This window comes from Pristiophorus japonicus, chromosome 5, assembly GCF_044704955.1.
Source record: "Pristiophorus japonicus isolate sPriJap1 chromosome 5, sPriJap1.hap1, whole genome shotgun sequence".
NCBI classification, from domain to species: domain Eukaryota; kingdom Metazoa; phylum Chordata; class Chondrichthyes; family Pristiophoridae; genus Pristiophorus; species Pristiophorus japonicus.
This window is the reverse complement of record NC_091981.1, coordinates 292,055,723-292,071,890: the sequence shown is the minus strand read 5'-3', so window position 1 is coordinate 292,071,890 and position 16,168 is coordinate 292,055,723. Positions and strand designations below refer to the sequence as shown.

At 46.0% G+C, this 16,168-nt stretch overlaps 1 protein-coding gene across 1 annotated transcript in view; it reads left to right on the top strand.

The window, feature by feature from the left end:
• LOC139264029 (uncharacterized) overlaps positions 1–15,897 on the top strand; it is a 202,853-nt gene extending 186,956 nt beyond the window's left edge. Inside the window, exon 18 of the mRNA XM_070880132.1 lies at positions 14,871–15,897. Coding sequence (XP_070736233.1) covers positions 14,871–14,878 — 8 coding nt within the window. The 3' untranslated portion in view covers positions 14,879–15,897. The remainder of the gene's footprint in view (positions 1–14,870) is intronic.
• Positions 15,898–16,168: the final 271 nt, after the last annotated feature.

The window sequence follows — 16,168 nt, the reverse complement described above, 5'->3', positions numbered from 1 at the left end:
TAGTGAAACTTCGTTGCACCGCCTCTAAATGTATCCTTCCTCGGGTAAGACCAAAACTGTGCTCAGTACTCCAGGTGAACTCTCACCAAAGCTCTATGCAATTAGATAAGAACATAAGAAATAGGAGCAGGAGTAGGTCATACAGCCCCTCGAGCCTGCTCTGCCATTCAATAAGATCATCGTTTTTCTGATCATGGATTCAGCTCCACTTCCCTGCCCGCTCCCCATAACCCCTTATCCCCTTATCGTTTAAGAAACTGTCGATTTCTGTCTTAAATTTATTTAATGTTCCAGCTTCCACAGCTCTCTGAGGCAGTGAATTCCACAGATTCACAACCCTCTGAGAGAAAAAATTTCTCCTCATCTAAGTTCTAAATGAGCAGCCCCTTATTCTAAGATCATGCCCTCTAGTTCTAGACTCCCCCACCAGTGAAAACATCCTCTCTGCATCCACCTGTCAAGCCCCCTCATAATCGTATGCGTTTTGATAAGATCACCTCTCATTCTTCTGAATTCCAATGAGTAGAGGCCCAAACTACTCAACCATTCCTCATAAGTCAACCCCTTCATCCCCAGAATCAACCTTGTGAACCCTCTCTGAACTGCCTCCAAAGCAAGCATATCCTTTCGTAAATATGGAAACCAAAATAGCGCGCAGTATTCCAGGTGTGGCCCACCAATACCATGTACAGCTGTAACAAGACTTCCCTGCTTTTATACTCCAACCCCTTTGCAATAAAGGCCAAGATTCCATTGACCTTCCTGATCACTTGCTGTATCTGCATACTATCCTTCTGTGTTTCATGCACAAGTACCCTCAGGTCCCGCTGTACTGCAGCACTTTGCAATCTTTCTCCATTTAAATAATAACTTGCTCTTTCATTTTTTTCTGCCAAAGTGCATGACCTCACAGTTTCCAACATTATACTCCATCTGCCAAATTTTTGCCCACTCACTTAGCCTATCTATGTCCTTTTGTAGCCTTTTTATGTCCTCCTCACACATTGCTTTTCCTCCCATCTTTGTATCGTCAGATAACTTGGCTACGTTACACTCCCTTCTTCCAAGTCGTTAATATAGATTGTAAATAGTTGGGGTCCCAGCACTGATCCCTGCGGCACCCCACTCATTGCTGATTGCAACCAAAGAATGAACCATTTATCCCAACTCTATGTTTTCTGTTTGATAGCCAATCTTCTATCCATGCTAATATATTACCCTCAACCCCGTGAACTTTTATCTTGTGCAGTAACCTTTTGTGTGGCACCTTGTCAAATGCCTCTGGAAGTCCAAATTCACCACATCCACTGGTTCCCCTTTATCCACCCTGTTTGTTACATCCTCAAAGAATTTGTCATACATGACTTTCCCTTCATAAATCCATGCTGACTCTGCTTGGCCAAATTTTGCTTTTCCAAATGTCCTGTTACTACTTCTTTAATAATGGACTCCAACATTTTCCAAACCACAGATCTTAGGCTAACTGGTCTATAGTTTCCTGCTTTTTGTCTGCCTCCTTTTTAAATAGGGGTGGTTACATTTGCAGTTTTCCAATCTGCTGGGACCTCCCCACAATCCAGGGAATTTTGGTAAATTACAGCCAATGCATCCACTATCCCTGCCGTTACTTCTCTTAAGACCCTAGGATGCAAGTCATCAGGTCCAGGGGATTTATCGGCCTTTAGTCCCATTATCTTACTGAGTACCACATCCTTAGTGATTGTGATTGTGTTAAGTTCCTCCCCCACTATAGCCCCTTGATTATCCACTGTTGGAATATTGTTAGTATCCTCTACCGTAAAAATTGATACAAAATACTTGTTTAGAGTTTCTGCCATCTCCATGTTCCCCATTACTAATTCCCCGTTCTTGTCCTCGAAGGGACCAACATTTACTTTAGCCATTCTTTTTCTTTCTATATACCTATAGAAACTCTTGCTATCTGTTTTTATATTTTGTGCTAGTTTACTTTCATAGTCTATCTTCCCTTTCTTAATCATGTTTTTAGTCATTCTTTGCTGGCTTTTTAAAAGCTTCCCAATCTTCTGTCCTCGCACTAGTTTTGGCCACTTTGTATGCCCCTGTTTTTAATCGGATACCGTCCTTTATTTCTTTAGTTAGCCACGGATGGCTATCTTTTCTCTTGCACGCTTTCCTCCTTACTAGAATATATTTTTCTTGAGAGTTGTGAAATATCTGTTTAAATGTATGCCACTGTTCATCAACCATCCTACACTTCTATCTGTTTTCTCAGTCCAACTCTGCCCTCATACCTTCATAGTCTCCTTTATTTAAGCTTAGTACGCTGGTTAGAAATCCAACTTTCTCACCCTCCATCTGAATTTGAAACTCAATCATGCTATGATCACTCATTCCAAGGGGATCCTTTACTAGGAGATTGTTTATTAATTCTGTCTCATTACACAAGACCAGATCTAAGATAGCCTGCCCCCTGGTTGGTTCTGTTACATACTGCTCAAGGAACCTGTCCCTTACGCACTCTATGAACTCTTCCTCAAGGCTACCCTGACCAATTTGATTTTTCCAATCAATATGGAGGTTAAAATCACCCATGATTATTGCTGTTCCCTTTTTACAAGCCCCCACTATTTCCTGGTTTATGCTCTGACCAACAGAGTTGCTACTGTTAAGGGGCCTATAGACTACACCCACCAGTGACTTTTTCCCCCTTATTATTCCTTATCTCCACCCAAACTGTTTCAACATCCTGATCATTTGAGCCAATATCGTTTCTCACTATTGCAGTGATTCCATCCTTTATCAATAGAGCTACCCAACCTCCTTTTCCTTTCTGTCTGTCCTTCCGGATTGTCAAATACCCCTGAATATTTAATTCCCAGTCCTTATTCTTGTACTCTAACCCCTTTGCAATGAAGGCCAACTTCCTAACTGCTTGCTGTACCTGCATGCTAACTCTGTGTTTTTCATGGATGAGGACACCTAAATCTCTCTGAACAGCAACATACTTTCTCACCATTTAAAAAATAGTTGGGAAAAATTCTGTTGCTCCTTATACGGAGGCGGTAACATTCGCGAGACGGGACTTTTTGCACCAGGTGCAGATGTCCCGCCCCACTCTCAAAATTGGGGTTATTGCCCCCGAAGGTAAGTGGAGTGCAAAAGAACACGTTCCACTTCCTCTCTGAGACAGAAGCAGAGGGAGTGTGATGCAGCACTACGCATTAGGCTGCATAGTGCTGCCGCGTAGGAAGAGCTCTCCCCTTCATTAAAGGGGAGGGCCAAACTGCTAACTCTATGGTGTCCTACCTGGACCACTGAGGAGCGGGGTGCTGTGCCACCAACCTGGCACTCAAGCGGAATGCTGGGCTGCCTAATCCCGTGTTCAAAGCACCAATGTGGTGCTTGGGAAAATGGCAACATTTTTTCCAATGTGGCCGACACCTCCCTTTTAAGTAGCCCCCCATGAGTCTCCTGCCACCTGGTTCATGTCATGGTCCATACCCTAAATTGGGTATCGCTCCCTGAAGCTGTCACTGGCATTTACCGGCACAGCTTCAGGGAGCGATACCCAATTTAGGGTATGGGGCGAAAACAGGATGCCGCGCACAGTGATGACATCATCTGTTATCCACTACTGCTATCCATTACCGCCGCCACTAAGCTCCTGTGGAATTTAGCAGGAGTCCAGAGTGGCACCGCACCCGGGCAAAAATTCGTTGGCCCCAATTTCTAACACATTCTGTTTTTTTATTCTTCGTACCAAAGTGAATAATTTCACATTTCCCCATATTGTACTCCATTTGCCACCTTAATACCCACTCACCTAATCTGTCTATATCCCTTTGCAGGCTCTTTGTATCCTCCTCACAGCTTACTTTCCCATCTAGCTTTGTATCGACACAAACTTGGATATGTTACACTCGATCCCTTCATCTAAGTTATTAATATTGATTGTAAATAGCTGAGGCCGCGGCACTGATCCTTGCGGCACTGATCCTTGCGGCACCCCACTGGTCACAGCCTGCCAACCTGAAAATGACCTGTTTATCCCTACACTCTGTTTTCTATCCATTAACCAATCCTCCATCAATACTATTATACTACCCTCAACCCCATGAGCCCTTCTCTTGCATAGCAACCATTTATCTGGCACCTTATCGAATGCCTTTTGGAAATCCAAATATACTACATCTACTGGTTCTCCTTCATCTATCCTGCTATCCTACAACCCCCCAAAAATCTTATTGTCAATGGACTAGTCCGGTGGGCAGAGAAAGTGACAAATGGAATTCAGTCTGGACAAGTGTGAGGTAATTCATTGAGAATTTTGGAATATTTCTTTAAATGTTCATCACTGCTTATCTACTATCGGACTTGGGTATTTCACTCTCAAACCCAACGTGAAATTCTATCATATTAAGATCACTCTTTCCAAGAGGATCCTTCACCATGGGATTACTAATTAACCCTGACTCATTACACAATGCAAGATCTAAAATAACCTGTTCCCTGGTTTGTTCCGCAACATATCGTTCGAGGAAACTGCCACGAATGCATTTCATGAACTCTATCTCCAGACTATGTTTGCCAATTTGATTTGACCAGCTTATATGAAGATTAAACTCTCCCACAGTTGTTGCATTACCTTTGTTACAAGCTCCTATTAGTTGTTGATTAATACACTGTCCAACAGTATAGCCACTGTTAGGAGACCTATAATCTAGTCCCACCAGTGTTTTCTGACCCTTGTTATTTCTTATCTCCACCGATTCTGATGCTACTTCCTGATCTTCGGAGCCAATATCCTTTCTCACTGTTGTTCTTATGTAATCCTTTATTATCAGAATGAACCCCTTTTCTATTCTGCCTGTATTTCAAAATGTCAAGTACCCTGGAACCTTGGTCACCTTGCAACCACGTCTCTGTAATGGCTAATAGATCAAACCCATTTATCTCTATTTGTGACCGCAGGGATGACCGCAGGGTCCCCTGTGGTCATCCCCCTGCAAAACAGATACATCACTTTGGGTACTGTTGAGGGGCTGACTCATCAGCAGCCAAGTTCATCGCACCATGGGTGGCTCTGCTGCACAGGAGGGCAGGAAAAAGAGTGGGAGAGCGATAGTGATAGGGGATTCAATTGTAAGGGGAATAGATAGGCGTTTCTGCGACCGCAACCAAGACACCAGGATGGTATGTTGCCTCCCTGGTGCAAGGGTCAAGGATGTCTCGGAGCGGGTGCAGGACATTCTGAAAAGGGAGGGTGAACAGCCAGTTGTCGTGGTGCATATAGGTACCAACGATATAGGTAAAAAACGGGATGAGGTCCTACGAGACGAATTTAAGGAGCTAGGAGCTAAATTAAAAAGTAGGACCTCAAAAGTAGTAATCTCAGGATTGCTACCAGTGCCACGTGCTAGTCTGAGTAGGAAGCCGAGGATAGCTCAGATCAATATGTGGCTTGAGGAGTGGTGCAAAAGGGAGGGATTGACATTCCTGGGGCATTGGAACCGGTTCTGGGGGAGGTGGGACCAGTACAAATCGGAGGGTCTGCACCTGGGCAGGACCGGAACCAAAGTCCTCGGGGGAGTGTTTGCTAGTGCTGTTGGGGAGGAGTTAAACTAATATGGCGGGGAGATGGGAACCTATGCAGGGAGACAGAGGGAAATAAAAGGGAGACAGAGGCAAAAGATAGAAAGGAAAATAGTAAAAGTGGAGGGCAGAGAAACCTAAGGCAAAAAACAAAAAGGGCCACATTACAGTAAAATTCTAAAGGGGCAAAGAGTGTTAAAAAGACAAGCCTGAAGGCTCTGTGCCTCAATGCGAGGAGTATTCGGAATAAGGTGGACGAATTAACTGCGCAGATAGCAGTTAATGGACATGATGTAATTGGCATCACAGAGACATGGCTCCAGGGTGGCCAAGGCTGGGAACGCAACATTCAGGGGTATTCAACATTTAGGAGAGAGAAAGGAAAAGGAGGTGGGGTGCGTTGCTGGTTAAAGAGGAAATTAATGCAATAGTAAGGAAGGACATTAGCTTGGGTGATGTGGAATCGGTATGGGTGGAGCTACGGAATACCAAAGGGCAGAAAATGCTGGTGGGAGTTGTGTACAGGCTACCAAACAGTAGCAGTGAAGTTGGGGACAGGATCAAACAAGAAATAAGGGATGTGTGCAATAAAGGTACATCAGTTATCATAGGAGACTTTAATCTATATATAGATTGGGCTAACCAAACTGGTAGCAATGCGGTGGAGGAGGATTTCCTGAAGTGTATTAGGGATGGTTTTCTTGACCAATATGTCGAGGAACCAACTAGAGAGCTGGCCATCCTAGACTGGGTGATGAGAAGGGACTAATTAGCAATCTTGTTGTGCGAGGCCCCTTGGGGAAGAGTGACCATAATATGGTAGAATTCTTTATTAAGATGGAGAGTGACACAGTTAATTCACAAACTAGGGTCCTGAACTTAAGGAAAGCTAATTTCGACAGCATGAGGCGTGAATTGGCTAGAATAGACTGGCAAATGATACTTAAAGGGTTGACAGTGGATAGGCAATGGCAAACATTTATAGATCACATGGATGAACTTCAACAATTGTACATCCCTGTCTGGAGTAAAAATAAAACGGGGAAGGTGGCTCAACCGTGGCTAACAAGGGAAATTAAGGATAGTGTTAGATCCAAGGAAGAGGCATATAAATTGGCCAGAAAAAGCAGTAAACCTGAGGATTGGGAGAAATTTAGAATTCAGCAGAGGAGGACAAAGGGTTTAATTAGGAGGGGGAAAATAGAGTACGAGAGAAAACTTGCCGGGAACATAAAAACTGACTGCAAAAGCTTCTATAGATATGTGATGAGAAAAAGATTAGTAAAGACAAACGTAGGTCCCTTGCAGGCAGAATCAGGTCAATTTATAATGGGGAACAAAGAAATGGCAGACCAATTGAACAAATACTTTGGTTCTGTCTTCACGAAGGAAGACACAAATAACCTTCCGGATGTACTAGGGGACCGAGGGTCTAGTGAGAAGGAGGAACTGAAGGATATCCTTATTAGGCGGGAAATTGTGTTGGAGAAATTGATGGGATTGAAGGCCGATATATCCCCGTGGCCTGATTGTCTGCATTCCAGAGTACTTAAGGAGGTGGCCCTAGAAATAGTGGATGTATTGGTGATCATTTTCCAACAGTCTATTGACTCTGGATCAGTTCCTATAGACTGGAGGGTAGCTAATGTAACACCACTTTTTAAAAAAGGAGGGAGAGAGAAGGTGGGTAATTATAGACCGGTTAGCCTGACATCAGTAGTGGGGAAAATGTTGGAATCATTATTAAGGATGAAATAGCAGCGCATTTGGAAAGCAGTGACAGGATCAGTCCAAGTCAGCATGGATTTATGAAAAGGAAATCATGCTTGACAAAACTTCTGGAATTTTTTGAGGATGTAACTAGTAGAGTGGACAAGGGAGAACCAGTGGATGTGGTGTATTTGGATTTCAGTAGGCCTTTGACAAGGTCCCACATAAGAGATTGGTGTGCAAAATCAAAGCACATGGTATTGGGGGTAATGTACTGGCGTGGATAGAGAATTGGTTGGCAGATAGGAAGCAGAGAGTTGGGATAAATGGGTCCTTTTCGGAATGGGAGGCAGTGACGAGTGGAGTGCCGCAGGGTTTAGTGCTGGGACCCCAGCTCTTTACAATATACGTTAATGATTTCGATGAGGGAATTGCGTGTAATATCTCCAAGTTTACAGATGACACTAAACTGGGTGGCGGTGTGAGCTGTGAGGGGGATGCTAAGAGGCTTCAGGGTGATTTGGACAGGTTAGGTGAATGGGCAAATGCATGGCAGATGCAGTATAATGTGGATAAATGTGAGGTTATCCACTTTGGTGGCAAAAACACAAAGTCAGAATATTATCTGAATAGCGGCAGATTAGGAAAAGGGGAGGTGCAACGGAATCTGGGTGTCATGGTTCATCGGTCATTGAAAGTTGGCATGTCGGTACAGCAGGCGGTGAAGAGGGCAAATGGCATGTTGGCCTTCATAGCTAGGGAATTTGAGTATAGGAGCAGGGAGGTCTTACTGCAATTGTACAGGGCCTTGGTGAGGCCTCACCTGGAATATTGTGTTCAGTTTTGGTCTCCTAATCGGAGGAAGGATGTTCTTGCTATTGAGGGAGTGCAGCGAAGGTTCACCAGACTGATTCCAGGGATGGCTGGACTGACATATGAGGAGAGACTGGATCAACTGGGACTTTATACACTGGAGTTTAGAAGGATGAGAGGGGATCTCATAGAAACATATAAGATTCTGACGGGACAGGTCAATTAGATGCGAGAAGAATGTTCCCGATGTTGGGGAAGTCCAGAACCAGTCTTAAGATAAGGGGCAGGCCATTTAAGACTGAGATGAGGAGAAACTTCTTCACTCAGAGAGTTGTTAACCTGTGGAATTCCCTGCCGCAGAGAATTGTTGATGCCAGTTCATTGGATATATTCAAGAAGGAGTTAGATATGGCCCTTATGGCTAAAGGGATCAAGGGGTATGGAGAGAAAGCAAGAAAGAGGTACTGAGGTGAATGATCAGCCATGATCTTATTGAATGGTGGTGCAGGCTCGAAGGGCCGAATAGCCTACTCCTGCGATGTTTCTATGTTTCTATGTGGCATTAATTCATCTATCTTGTTACGAATGTTCCAAGCATTCAGATAAAGAGCTTTTAAAGTTAACTTCTTACTATTATTCCTACTTTCACCTTATTCGGTGATGCACTATTACCGTTAAACTCTCTGTCCCTTCCTGTCAAACTCTGCTTATCTTTAACCAAATCGCTACACTGCTCCATTGCCTTGATTTTTTCTTTAATTTTCTAAATTTCCCCTCACCTGACCCCCTCCCCCCCGTCCTTTTTAGTTTGAAGCCCTTTCTACAGCCCGAGGTATTTGATACACCAGGACACTGGCACCAGCCCGGATTTTAGTGGTGCAATTCTCAACGGAACAGCTTCCTCTTTCCCCAGTATTGGTACCAGTCATCATCAGAGGCGCTCCCTCGAACGAGGATGACTTGCTTCCACAAGGGTTCACAGATGTTTCAATGAAGGACCCGATGTTCCAGTCCTGAACTCCAATTGAAGGGTGGAAGATGCCTGTGCGTGGATGTTTTTAACGTGGGGTGATCGTTGCACACCAGCCACCACACGGGCTTGACAGAGCTAGGTCTTGGACCAGTGGCAAAGATTAACCCGGACGACTGGAGACCAGCTCTGCTGCACGGACCTGGTGCGCACACATATTGCAGTGCGGGCTGGTCCGTGCTGCCCCGGGCCCTCGCCTTCTGGGCCCAAACCCTCATGCGCCGCACATCCGCCACGATCTCTCGCGCTCCTCCGCCACAAACATTCGCCGCACATCCGCCACGATCTCTCGCCGCTCCTCCGCCGTGATCTCTCGCCGCTCCTCCGCCGTGATCTCTCGCCGCTCCTCCGCCACGATCTCTCGCCGCTCCTCCGCCACGATCTCTCGCTGCTCCTCCGCCGTGATCTCTCGCCGCTCCTCCGCCACGATCTCTCGCCCCTCCTCCGCCGCGATCTCTCGTCGCTCCTCCGTCATGATCTCTCGCCGCTCCTCCGCCGTGATCTCTCGCCGCTCCTCCGCCGTGATCTCTCGCCGCACCTCCGCCACGATCTCTCGCCCCTCCTCCGCCGCGATCTCTCGTCGCTCCTCCGTCATGATCTCTCGCCGCTCCTCCGCCGTGATCTCTCGCCGCACCTCCGCCGTGATCTCTCGCCGCTCCTCCGCCGTGATCTCTCGCCGCACCTCCGCCGTGATCTCTCGCCGCTCTTCCGCCGTGATCTCTCGCCGCTCCTCCGCCACGATCTCTCGCCGCTCCTCCGCAGCGATCTCTCGTCGCTCCTCCGTCATGATCTCTCGCCGCTCCTCCGCCGCGATCTCTCGCCGCTCCTCCGCCACGATCTCTCGCTGCTCCTCCGCCGTGATCTCTCGCCGCTCTTCCGTCATGATCTCTCGCTGCTCCTCCGCCGTGATCTCTCGCCGCAACTCCGCCGTGATCTCTCGCCGCTCCTCCGCCGTGATCTCTCGCCGCACCTCCGCCGTGATCTCTCGTCGCTCTTCCGCAGCGATCTCTCGCCGCTCCTCCGCCGTGATCTCTCGCCGCTCCTCCGCCGTGATCTCTCGCCGCTCCTCCGCCACTATCTCTCGCCGCTCCTCCGCCACGATCTCTCGCCGCTCCTCCGCCGCGATCTCTCGCCGCTCCTCCGCCGCGATCTCTCGCCGCTCCTCCGCCACGATCTCTCGCTGCTCCTCCGCCGTGATCTCTCGCCGCTCTTCCGTCATGATCTCTCGCTGCTCCTCCGCCGTGATCTCTCGCCGCAACTCCGCCGTGATCTCTCGTCGCTCTTCCGCCGTGATCTCTCGCCGCTCCTCCGCCACTATCTCTCGCCGCTCCTCCGCCATGATCTCTCGCCGCTCCTCCGCCGCGATCTCTCGCCGCTCCTCCGCCGCGATCTCTCGCCGCTCCTCCGCCGTGATCTCTCGCCGCTCCTCTGCCACTATCTCTCGCCGCTCCTCCGCCATGATCTCTCGCCGCTCCTCCATTGTACCAGGGCCCCGCCGATGTTTCTGCCCACGCTCCAAACGGCGACTTGGATTTTGGTGACGTCACCCAGTCACCCACCTCGTAGCCATCGCACACTTGGAGCAACTCGTGCTGGAAGTTGTAGTGGCTCCAGCTCTTATTGTCCCAACCCACAGTGGTGTCCTCTCGCACGTCGGGCCAGTCGACAATGTTCCAGGGCCCGTGCTCCATTACAGCAGTGTCTGCGCTCGAAAAGTACTTCATTGCATGTGGGATGTGCTAAGGTGCTATATAAATGCAAGTTATTTCTTTCTTTGCAGGTGCAAAGTGGGATGACACCACACACACACTTGCCCACATTGCAATTGAGCGCAGATGCTTTCCCACACTTCCCCTGCAGATGGCAGCAAAGGGTCAGTGGTACCAGTGCCCCATGAATCAAAACCCCTTCCTCCCACACATAAGAACATAAGAACATAAGAATTAGGAACAAGAGTAGGCCATCTAGCCCTCAAGCCTGCTCCGCCATTCAACAAGATCATGGCTGATCTGGCCGTGGACTCAGCTCCACTTACCCGCCCGCTCCCCGTAACCCTTAATTCCCTTATTGGTTAAAAATCTATCTATATGTGATTTGAATACATTCAATGAGCTAGCCTCAACTGCTTCCTTGGGCAGAGAATTCCACAGATTCACAACACTCTGGGAGAAGAAATGCCTTCTCAACTCGGTTTTAAATTGGCTCCCCTGTATTTTGAGGTTGTGCCCCCTAGTTCTCGTCTCCCCGACCAGTGGAAACAACCTCTCTGCCTCTATCTTGTCTATCCCCTTCATTATTTTAAATGTTTCTATAAGATCACCCCTCATCCTTCTGAACTCCAACGAGTAAAGACCCAATCTACTCAATCTATCATCATAAGGTAACCCCCTTATCTCCGGAATCAGCCTAGTGAATCGTCTCTGTACCCCCTTCAAGGCTAGTATATCCTTCCTTAAGTAAGGTGACCAAAACTGCACGCAGTACTCCAGGTGCGGCCTCACCAATACCTTGTACAGTTGCAGTAGGACCTCCCTGCTTTTGTACTCCATCCCTCTCGCTATGAAGGCCAACATTCCATTTGCCTTCCTGATTACCTGCAAACTAACTTTTTGGGCTTCATGCACAAGGACCCCCAGGTCCCTCTGCACCGCAGCATGTTGTAATTTCTCCCCATTCAAATAATATACCCTTTTACTGGTTTTTTTTCCCAAGGTGGATGACCTCACATTTTCCAACATTGTATTCCGTCTGCCAAACCTTAGCCCATTCGCTTAACCTATCTAAATCTCTTTGCAGCCTCTCTGTGTCCTCTACACAACCCGCTTTCCCAATAACCTTTGTGCCATCTGCAAATTTTGTTACAATACACTCTGTCCCCTCTTCCAGGTCATCTATGTATATTGTAAACAGTTGTGGTCCCAGCACCGATCCCTGTGGCACACCACTAACCACCGATTTTCAACCCGAAAAGGACCCATTTATCCTGACTCTCTGCTTTCTGTTCGCCAGCCAATTCTCGATCCATGCTAATACATTTCCTCTGACTCCGCGTACCTCTATCTTCTGCAGTAACCTTTTGTGAGGCACCTTATCGAATGCCTTTTGAAAACCTAAATACACCATCGGTACACCTCTATCCACCATGCTCATTATATCCTCAAAGAATTCCAGTAAATTAGTTAAACATGATTTCCCCTTCATGAATCCATGCTGCGTCTGCTTGATTGCACTATTCCTATCTCGATGTCCCGCTATTTCTTCCTTAATGATAGCTTGAAGCATTTTCCCCGCTATAGATGTTAAACTAACCAGCCTATTGTTACCTGCCTTTTGTCTGCCCCCTTTTTTAAACAGAGGCGTTACATTAGCTGCTTTCCAATCCGCTGGTACCTCCCCAGAGTCCAGAGAATTTTGGTAGATTATAACGAATGCATCTGCTATAACTTCCGCCATCTCTTTTAATACCCTGGGATGTATTCCATCCGGACCAGGGGACTTGTCTACCTTGAGTCCCATTAGCCTGTCCAGCACTACCCCCCTAGTGATAGTGATTATCTCAAGGTCCTCCCTTCCCCCACATTCCCGTGACCAGCAATTTTTGGCATGGTTTTTGTGTCTTCCATTGTGAAGACCGAAGCAAAATAATTGTTTTAGGTCTCAGCCATTTCCACATTTCCCATTATTAAATCCCCCTTCTCATCTTCTAAGGGACCAACATTTACTTTAGTCACTCTTTTCCATTTTATATATCGGTAAAAGCTTTTACTATCTGTTTTTATGTTTTGCGCAAGTTTACTTTCGTAATCTATTTTTCCTTTCTTTATTGCTTTTTTAGGCATTCTTTGCTGTTGTTTAAAATTTTTCCAATCTTCTAGTTTTCCACTAACCTTGGCCACCTTATACGCATTGGTTTTTAATTTGATGCTCTCCTTTATTTTCTTGGTTATCCACGGCTGGTTATCCCTTCTCTTACCGCCCTTCTTTTTCACTGGAATATATTTTTGTTGAGCACTATGAAAGCGCTCCTTAAAATTCCTCCACTGTTCCTCAATTGTGCCACCATTTAGTCTGTGTTCCCAGTCTACTTTAGCCAACTCTGCCCTCATCCCACTGTAGTCCCCTTTATTTAAGCATAGTACGCTCGTTTGAGACACTACTTCCTCACCCTTAATCTGTATTACAAATTCAACCATACTGTGATCACTCATTCCGAGAGGATCTTTTACTCGGATATCGTTTATTATTCCTGTCTCATTACACAGGACCAGATCTAAGATAGCTTGCTCCCTTGTAGGTTCTGTAACATACTGTTCTAAGAAACAATCCCGTATGCATTCTATGAATTCCTCCTCAAGACTACCCCGTGCGATTTGATTTGACCAATCGATATGTAGGTTAAAATCCCCCATGATTACTGCTGTTCCTTTTTCACATGCCTGCATTATTCCCTTGATTATTGCCCACCCCACCGTGAAGTTATTATTTGGGGGCCTATAAACTACGCCCACCAGCGACTTTTTCCCCTTACTATCTCTAATCTCCACCCACAATGATTCAACATTTTGTTCATTAGAGCCAATATCGTCTCTTACAACTGCCCTGATATCATCCTTTATTAACAGAGCTACCCCAGCTCCTTTCCCTTCTTGTCTATCCTTCCGAATTGTCAGATACCCCTGTATGTTTAATTCCCAGTCTTGGCCAACCTGCAACCACTCTTTAAGACATTTAACTCTAACTGCTTGACCCTATGCCAATCTGTGAGTGGCTCAGGTAACAATCCAGAGATTATTATCTTGTGGTTCTGCATTTTAATTTGGATCCTAGCTCCTCAAACTCTCTGAGCAGATCCTCATTCCTATTTCTACCTATGTCAAAGCTTCTGAAGGTACAGGGCAACTCAAACAACAACTCATTGTTTTCTGTGTTTAATTGCACATGTATGGTCATCGGAAGTTGTTGTCCGATTTACACTTTACTAAACTGAAAAAATAAATTTGGAAGTAGGAGGCCAATTTTAACTCCGCCCCACCTGAAGCGCGGGGGTGGTTCATGCCACTTTCCCACCCCCACCATTTTTACTTGCCTGAATTCAACTACGGGTAGGCCACCTGCACCAGAGGAGTGGTGGCCTAATTTAAATGGCAGTGTTACGTCCTGATTACACGAAAGCTGGTGGCAGCAAGAATCCAGGCCACATGAGGCCAAGGCAGCAACTTTAAAAACACAAATTAAAGGTTCCTTGTGGACAGGAGTGCTGCTCGTGGCCTCACAAGGATACTTAGGGTGTCCCTTGTCCCAGACTTCTTCCATTCCCCTGATTACGGATTTTCCAACACACGCCCTCAATCTGTACTGGGCCCGCGACTGTTTTTGTAGGTGCACTGAAAATTTATACAAATAGCAGAGCTAATTTTGTGACCGGTCCTCCCTTCAATGACAATTGGTGAATTTACCCAAAAGTTTCTGCTGCACCATGAAATGATATCAGCTGTCAACCCAGCAGCATTTCAATCGAGTTGCTGGAGCAGTCTTCTCAGAAACTCCCTGTTACAGCAGCAGCAACAGTTCTTCAATTTCTTTTCGCAAATCCTTACTTAGGCCAAAATGATACAGTATGGCTCACTTCAGATAAAACATTGTTTTCAAGTTAATCTTGCATGGGTGAACCAATAGATAAATGACAAAGAAAATATATGTAACAGTGTATATTGGCTCATGTAAATATCCACTTGTTCTCCAGGTTTTTGAAAATGAAAGCACTGAGATGGATTGTCTTCAGTTAGTTAATACAACAGCTGAGGAACTTGGATTATGGTCCTACTGCCCATTACAGATTTTTCAAATTCACATGGCATCCTTAAGGAATAACCCCAATGTACAATAATGTTCGTGACTTATCGTGATCCTCATCGTGGATGACATTCAACACTTCTGTAGGACATGGTGGTATTGCTCAACTGTCATCGAAAATCTCCAGGAATGAGAGCTCTCCAGCGTTAATTTGGAAAATCTCCTCACTGGAAAGAAGCTAGCACAAACAATCTTCAATCAATAAACAGTGGAAGAATGGTCCATTTATGTCATGTTTAGCATATAGTTGCAATATCTACAATATCTTCATCCCGGTTCATCCCAACTAAGATACCAACAGTGAATCTTTTAAACTCTGACAATGGGAGTCCTATTATCAGCATTGGCTTTTATTGTTCGTACACTTAGACGTACATTCGGCAGCATTAGGCATCGATGTAATTGTGTCCAGAAATCACATTTTTGGCCTTCTAACCATTTCAGAGTACTTTGTTTTACTGCTTTGTCAGTTTTCCCGCTTCCTCGTTTTCTGTGGTGTGACTTTATGGGGTAGAAATTGGTATGTGTTGCGCCCATTTTTCAGGTGTAAATTGGATGCAAGGGTGACAAATGTAGCATTGGGACAGCACGTGCCAACTTGGGTGTGTTCAGGACACTGCTAAATTCACCGTCTGTGGCGGTTACCCAAAACAGCCGTTAGGCCACTTACATATGCAAATGAGATGCCAATCACCTGCATTAGGTCCCCTTGCTGAAATTGGTTGGCAATGAGTGGAACAGGAACGTAGGAACAGGAGTAGGCAATTCTGCTCCTCGATCCTTTTCCTCCATTCAATTAGATCATGCCTGATCTGCACCTCAACTCCTTTTATCCGCCTTTGGTCCATATCGCTTAATAGACTTACCGAACAAAAATCTTTTCATCTCAGTTTTTTAATTTTCAATTGCCTCTCAGCCTTAACAACTTTGTGAGATAGAATTTCAGATTTCTACTACCCTTTGTGTGAAGACATGCTTCCTGACATCATCCTTGATTAGCCTAGCTCCAATTTTAAAGTTATACTCCTTTGTTCTTGTTATGTCTCAAATAAAGCAATGTGACTCTGTACTGTAGACTTGAGTAAGTGTGACCTTAGTTTCTTTATTCTGACTCCAGAGTGCTGGCACAGCATGGGAGGCCTACCTATATGCAGTGCTCCCAAGGGATGCTGTGCTCCCTTGGGACTC